This window comes from Helianthus annuus, chromosome 13 (genome assembly GCF_002127325.2).
Source record: "Helianthus annuus cultivar XRQ/B chromosome 13, HanXRQr2.0-SUNRISE, whole genome shotgun sequence".
Taxonomy (NCBI): Eukaryota; Viridiplantae; Streptophyta; class Magnoliopsida; order Asterales; family Asteraceae; genus Helianthus; species Helianthus annuus.
This window is the reverse complement of record NC_035445.2, coordinates 67953009-67961236: the sequence shown is the minus strand read 5'-3', so window position 1 is coordinate 67961236 and position 8228 is coordinate 67953009. Positions and strand designations below refer to the sequence as shown.

General features: G+C 35.6%; 1 protein-coding gene across 1 annotated transcript; it reads left to right on the top strand.

Moving 5' to 3' along the window:
- The first annotated feature begins 651 nt into the window (after positions 1 to 651).
- LOC110898047 (protein LYK5) lies at positions 652 to 3172 on the top strand. Its single transcript, XM_022144785.2, has 2 exons — positions 652 to 1913; positions 2726 to 3172. Exons 1-2 carry the CDS (start codon positions 868 to 870, stop codon positions 3048 to 3050), a joined length of 1371 nt encoding a protein of 456 aa, XP_022000477.1. The 5' UTR covers positions 652 to 867; the 3' UTR covers positions 3051 to 3172.
- The last annotated feature ends 5056 nt before the right edge of the window (positions 3173 to 8228 follow it).

The following is an 8228-nucleotide window of genomic DNA, read 5'->3' as shown; positions in this document are numbered from 1 at the left end:
ACATGGAACCAACCCAATTTAACATACGTGAGTTGTGGTTGTGACACAATGTACTTGAAAGCATGAGGTGTGACCGACGTAATTGAGCCAGAGAAGGTGAAGCTTGGATAAAAAACTGTGTCCACTAGGAAAAGTATTCGCGTTACCAAGACGTGGGACTTGCCTAATCGTCCCCTTTATATCCAATTATCATTTTTTTGAACGATAAATTTGGATCACTGATGGACCCCTAGAGTGTTATCGTGCTACTAGCGGAACCACCCAATGAAATCCATCTCCACTAGGCAATAGTGTCTATACACCATTATAGGAGTAACCCAATAAATATAGAAAAACCTACTTGTAAAAATCAAACCTAATTAAGACCTAATGATCCCTAAACCTTATTCCACGCTCGAAATACCGCTAAGCCCTTGAAAAAATTGTTTGATCCATGTGACATGATTAGAAAAAGAATAGGTTGGTTTTTATTCTTGTTTGATTTCTTAAGCGAATTTAAAATTATAAAAAAGGAATACTTTAGAAAACATATTCTACACGGGTGTGCCATGTCGTTTGAATGCAAACGACTCCTGTCGTTATCCATTCCTTATCCAACGTAGGTCACATTATTATTATATTTACTCCACTATTTTCTTCATTATTTATTACTTGTTTCATTTCAATTCAACCCCCAAAGTAACTCCTCTTTAACACAAAAACGTCATTCATTACGCCGGAAACCACAACACCCTCGCCGGTAATCGTAACACACATCTTTTTTTTTTTCTTTTTTTTTTCACTTTACACATACAAAATGAAATTGTATACACATATTCAGTTATTCACCACAATTCTATTATAATTTCCGATTTCTAAAACCCTCACATGTGCGGCAACAAAATGGCCGTACAGGCAGACGAACCAAACACAACAAAGAAACATTCCAATTCCAGATCGGCTCGAGCCACCACATCATCGGCTCCATACTCATCCAGCCGATCACAATCACAACGACCCGATCCAACTCACTCATCCACCACCACAACCACAGCCTCAACCTACACTTACGACGGCGGCACCGGCACCGGCTCAAGCTACCGGCTCAACAGCTCAACCGCCACCGCAGAAGCCTCCGTATCTACGAGAACCTCACTCTCCAGCTTCCGTAACTCCTTACCGGAAAACACACACATATACGATTTCTCCGAGATCCGTTCCGCCACTAACAACTTTTTATCGAAGCGGTTTTCGTCATCGTCAACGCCGTCGTGGCGGTGTGTTCTCCGTGGTAAGGATGTGGTGGTGTTCCAACGGAAGTTTCGCCGGCCGATTCAGGATTCGGAATTGCGAGAGAAGTTATCGGTGATTTACAGGAGTCATCATATGAGTATAATTAAGCTCACCGGAGCGTCAATTTCCGGCGATTATATATACCTAGCGTATGATTACACGTCCGGCGGAAACCTAACGGATTGCTTACGTAACAAACGGAATCCTGAGTTTACTGTGTTGAGTTCGTGGATGTCGCGGATGCAGATCGCTACAGATCTGGCGTCTGGATTGGATTATATACATAACAAAGCTGGATTGAAGATTAATTTGGTGCATAAGTATGTGAAATCGAGTAGCGTGATTGTTACGGAACCGTCGTTTAATGCGAAGATTTGTCATTTTGGTACGGCGGAGTTGTGCGGTGAGACGGTTGTTGAAGCGAAAGTTGTGAAACAGAGTGAGATTGAGGAGATTGATTCGCCGGAACGTTCTCCAGCGAAGAAATTGACGAGATCTGGAAGTAGAACGATGCAATTTGAAGGTGTGAATGGTTATATGTCGCCGGAGTTTCGTGGTCTTGCAACGCAGAAATCTGACGTGTATGCCTTTGGTGTGGTGATTTTGGAACTGTTATCCGGTGAGGAGCCGGTCAAGTATAGGTAAGTAAAACACGGTTACGTGTGTTACAAGTATGAATGCAACCAAACGTTCATGTTCGTTTTGTTAAAGATATAAATGTTTTTATCAACTAATATTAAACACTTATCGAATGAGATTTTTTTGTTCGCCTTCGTTCGTTAAAGAAATAAATGTTTTCATGAACTGTTTTTAAACACTTATCGAACGGGATTTTATGTTTGTGTTCGTTCGTTAAGAAAATGAACGTGTTAGTTTGTGTTAATCTTAGGTAACGAACACAAACAAACGTTAATAAACAGATACGAAAGTGTATTTAATATTTTTAAAGGGAACTTTTAGTTATTTAAATAAAATATAAAAATGAAAACCTTCGTGAACTATCGAACACTGACGAACATGTTCCGAACTTTCACGGATATATATGAACGAACGCGGCCTCTGGTCGTGTTCATTCATTTAACCAAACGAACGGAAATTCTTAGTCATGTTTGTTCATTTATTAAACGAACAGACCATCTTTCCGTCAAACGTTTTACGAACTGTTTGCTGAACGTTTGATTCGTTTGTAGCTCTAGTTACAAGGATGGGATAAATGAACGGACGCGGCCTCTGTTTGTGTTCGTTCATTTAACCAAACAAAATATCTTATTCGTGTTTTTTCATTTATTAAGTGAACAGATGAGCTTTCCGTCGAACGGTTTACGAACTGTTTGCTGAACGTTTGATTCGTTTACAGCTCTAGTTACAAGAATGGGTATATATTAATATACTAATACTCGTATTTACACAATAATATCTCTAACTAACAATAATTACATTTGTGTCTAATAAGGTATGATAAGGTGAATGGGGAGCATGTGAAGACATTGGTGGTGGAGACAGCTAGGTCCGCGGTGGGAGGAGACGGTGGAGATGAGGCGGAGATTGAAGGGCGGTTGAGGCGGTGGGTGGATAGGCGGTTGAAGGATTCGTTTCCGGTGGTTGTTGCGGAGAAGTTGACTCGAATAGCGTTGGATTGTGTTGTGGATGATCCGAATTTGAGGCCTAGTATGAGCCGCGTTGCGGGTAAGATATCGAAGCTTTATTTGGACTCGTTAAAGTGGGCCGATACGATTCGGATACCGACTGACTTTACGGCATCCTTTGCTCCAAGGTGATGGTATTATAATTTTTAAGTAACCCTAAGCTGTATCTGATGTTCAGATTTATATGTTTACCTTGATGTTATGATTATAGGTTGATATAATTAAATATACATATTCATTCAAATTCAAAATATGAATGTGGCCAAAAGGGGACTATGACATTTGATTATGCTTTTTACGATTGCAACATAAAAAGTTAGTTTATGGATTATGATATCTTATAATGTAAGCATTCACATCCTGGGAATCAAAATCTGTGTGTGAAGTTTTTAAAATATAAAGAGTATAAAAAGTGGTTGTGTGTGGAGGAGAGAGAAAATGTTACTGTTCATCTGTATATTTGGGGGGACACTATTCACCCACTATAATTTTTTAATATATATTGAAAGTGGTTGTGAGTGAAGGAGAGAGAAAAAAGTAATGATAAATGTATAAAAATATTATTTAATTGAAAAGGAGAGAGAAAAAGTATTTGTTTTTAGTGGAAATATATTGATATAGGAGTTGTTTTTTAGTGGAATGTATGTATATTTTTAGGGTTCTGGATGTGAATGCTCTAAGATGTTATATGCACTTTTTTTTTTCATTTTAAAACTAAATAATCATTAGACCATCCGAAGTGCTACCACGTTTCTCCGTGTAGGCCAGACTGATTCTCTCTCATCACTCTCTCTCATGGGCGTCGTGCTCTCTCATCCTTGACCCTTCCATGGGCCTCGCTACCTCAGCACACGGGCGCCCCACGAGCATACTATTGAAGATGGTCTTAGCTTGGGTTATTAGGTTTACAAAATTTCTCGACTTTGGGTCCTCCGTTGAACGTTCAAAACTATGTTGAAGGGCACATATGATATAAGCTTCTAATCAATTTGGTTTGATTATTTCAGTTATTAGAAAAATGTTTGATTGAACTGAACCTTGAAAACCGGTGATAAAAAATGCTTAACCGAATGGTTCAGTTATTTTGATTACGGTTGGTTAATCGGTTTTTCGACTTACCCTATATCCTATACATGTCACACAAAAGCATTTCAAGTTTGTGCCAATTTGACTTTTGAGGTCAAATGTATAAATTTTGATCAATTGGTTCTTTTGACTTTATTATTTAAGCTTACCTTTCTTTGACACTTGCTGATTTCCAGCTTGCACTTGGAATATTTTGCCATCTATCATAAAAACCAAAGTCACTAAGAATCAAATTATGAAAATTCAAAAGGTATAAATGAACAAAATAGTAACATTAGGGTGGCTCAACTAAAGGTAATATTATATTAAAGCTTTTGTCAATTTTTCTTAGGATAAGAGTGACCAAAGACCAACCTATGACTAAAAAAGATAAAATTTGCAAGTGGCAATGATGATGAGGTATATAACATATACATATGTCAACCGACCTAACCCGATTTACAAATATATCAAGGTCCTTGACGAATTGCAAAACCTACTCAACACATAATGTTAAATGTTTGAATTTGAAATTTTAAATTGAAGCTATCAAATAAATAGATAATTATGTAAATTACATTAAAACCTCTATAAATTAATACTTAATAAATTAACAACCTTGATAAAATTAATAATTTGTCCAATCCTAACTTGAAACTATTACAAAATTGGACCCTAATCGATAAAATAATAAGATAATTGTTGTAAAACAACGACCTACTAGCAACTAACATACAAACAAGAACAAGGATTATATGTATTGTAGAGAGAAATATATAATATGGAATTCGTATTCATTGAGATGTAATCATGCAATACAAAGAACCTCTATATATAGTGTTCTTACATTAATACAAAGGACACGAAAAGACGGGAGTTAGAATGTGGATAGTCACCATAATATATTTATTTATAATACTCCCCCTTGACTATCCACGTGATAAAAGAAAACAATGTATTATACGCTTGGTGGTGCTGCCTCGTTAAAAACCTTGCTAGGAAAACCCAGTGGGACAAAACCTCAGCTAAGGGAAAAAGAGTGCAGCGCGCATTTTCTCCCCCTGATACTTTTGGATCAGGTATGTTGCCTCATTAAAAACCTTACTAAGAAAACCCAATGGGACAAAACTTAGTCAAGGGAAAAAGAGTGCAACTTGAATAAGTCTCCCCCTCATTTTAACATGTATCATTTAAGTGACGTGTGTCCATCTTACTTGAAAGTTGAATAAAGCTTTTGTAGCGAATGAGTCGCTTGATCCCTTAATGTGCAATCCTTTATGTCGAGCAATGATGTATAATCTTCTAACGAGACTTTAGGGCCTCCTTCCAAAAATTATCATATGTTCACGACTGTGTTTCGTTACATTCCTGCATCTACAAGACTAACCAAACTTGTTTTGATGGGTTAGTAAAATATAATCAAATATCGTTTATACCTTATACCTGAAATATTTCTTTGAACTCATTCCAATGTCTCTTCGCTTGACAAAGGTTATATAATGACAATAAGCTCAAGTGAAAGATATTATAACCATACATAGCTAGCAAAACACATTAATGCACTTATGCATTAACGATGGTACTTCTAGAATGAGAATCTCTACTTTGGTAGGAGATGATAATAAGCATTTCTTATAACAAATGACTTAACAACCTTTAACATACTTTAAGGTTCAACTATGTCCATACTAAAATATCCAAACATCATCTTCTAGATGTACTTGAGGGATTAGTAAAATATAATTACATATATACTCGAACTGCAGTTCGAGCAATAATTAGACCGTGCCAAGGACATTAAAAAATCGCTCTCTAAAAGCTCGGCAATTTCTCTCAATGATGCCTAGACATCATTACTGTAAATTGCGATTATAGTGAACTTTTAAAAGTAGAATGTTCATAGAACATGGCTAGTTTAATCAAACTTATATCCCTCTTTATGCGAATATCTCGAGTTGTACAACGCTCGACCCAACTATTTTAGCCCATACGTATTTTGTCAACTTCATATAGTACGTTCTTGAGGTTTTTATATCAATGTTTCTGGTATTATCAATCCATGAGGTAACTCTGCCCATCTTATCCAAATATACATGTGCGTTCACTCTTCATGAGTTTTGCTACATAAACTTACCCATATAACACATAGATATCTATATCATATGCAAAAATGTCTTTAACACTTGCTTTTATCTTTAAAATCCATATTGTACCATGCATGTACACTATTTATTAAGATATCATAATCACTGGGTACAAGTTTCTATGTATGTTTATTGGTGCACAAGAATTACATCATTAAGATGTTTTGATTTACCTTTAGGGAACTCAATTGCTTTAGAAAACTCATCAGGAGTTCAATCGTAAACAAAAAACGAATCTATATACAACGGTCATATTGTTCTCGAGAACTTAACTTACATGATTTTGATCATTCAAATCCTTTAGGGACCTTCATGTACACTTTTAGTATCAAGTGATACATAACATTCATAGACGCACATCAATTCTCTCTCTATATTACCAGACTAAAAAAATATTGGAAAGTTAATGCATCCACCACTGGAGAATACGTTTCCTCATAATCAATCATAGGTCTTTGTGAAAATTCTTGTGCCACCAATTTTTCCTTATATCACTCAATTTGATTTTCATATAATTCGCATAAAAGACCCGTTTATATCCAACATATTTTACAACTTCAGTTGTATGGACTGTTGGTCTAGAAACTTTCCATTTCATTAGAGAACTAAACTCTGCCTTATTTGCGTCTTTCTATTTTGGCCAATCATTTCTTAATATTCATTCATAGGCAGATCTTAATCTTGATCCTCATCATTTAATCATTTTAAGCGCTACATTATATACAAAAGTATAACGACGTCGATTTTTATTTAGATTCCATAATATCTTAGACATGATACAACTTATCGAGATCTCTTTATTTTTCAGGTACCTGAGGTTCTTCTTGAACCATCATGTCTATTGTCTCTTCAGGAGATCTTATTACTATAACCTCGACTTGACCATCTTAATTACTTGCTCCAATTTTCGAGGAATTTATTAATGGAATCAACTAGTGTACCACGCTTTAGGCGTGCAATAGACTCATTACAAAAATATGTGATTGTCCTCTTGGGACACAAATATAACTGGAGCATAAGCAGTTGATTATGTGACTTACTTAGTCGCTCTATTTAGGTCAGTGAACTTGTCTGGTAATTTGTTCTTTAATATTGGTAAATGAATTATACTTTAAACTTCTAGTTCATAGTTTATAGTCTGAGGATCAAGATGACATGATAATTCATTTTACTTTTCACTTTCCAACTGCTTGTTATCCCCCCCCTAATGTTGGGAACATTCATTTACTAAAGTGAAAACCAATGAGCCATAAACGAATTTCTCACTAATGAATTTAAGTATTTAATCAGACGATTGTTTATACCCAACATATTCTCAAACTTTTTAGAAGTCCCATATTTGTGCGGTGTGGTGGATGAGTTTCATTATATGTCGCACAACCAAAATCTTTGATGAGACATCATTGGTTCCTGACCAAAAACCAACTGTATGGGGAGAATTATAACTTATTGGCTTGATGTGAATTGATGGTACTATATATAAAATTACATGTACCTAAATGAACTTTTGCTCCTCTCATGATCATTGGCTTTGAAACCAATAGTAATCTGGATTAATATGTTTGCTATAACATTAGCTAAACCACAATCACACAAGCTTCAAGTTGTGGATTTGATAACCATTTAGACGATGCATCGATTTTAGAATACTAAATGGTATCATGTTGGGATACACATATTCCCTTATTATTTCCAATATATTTAGGGATCTAAACCATACTTTAGTTGGTATATCAATAACTTCCCTTGAGAGCAAATATTGCATGCTAATTACCAACTTGAAGAATCTTCTAGTTCTTCAATACGTTTCACATCATCATTGACTCGGTGTGGTCTAACCGGTCATGCCAATCAAATATCAGGATCTATAAACTTCTAGTTTACGATCGTATGCATAGTAGTTGCATTATGCGAGAGAACGCCTTATCATTGCAAACTATTATGTTATATAACTTTTATCCTTTTTCACATTTTGTTCTTGTATAATCATTATCATAATTTGCCACTTATAGTGGTCAATCTCATTATAACTATTATTACAATTCTGAACTTGGCTATCATAACATTCTGATGGTCAATATCATTATCAATTTGGCTATCA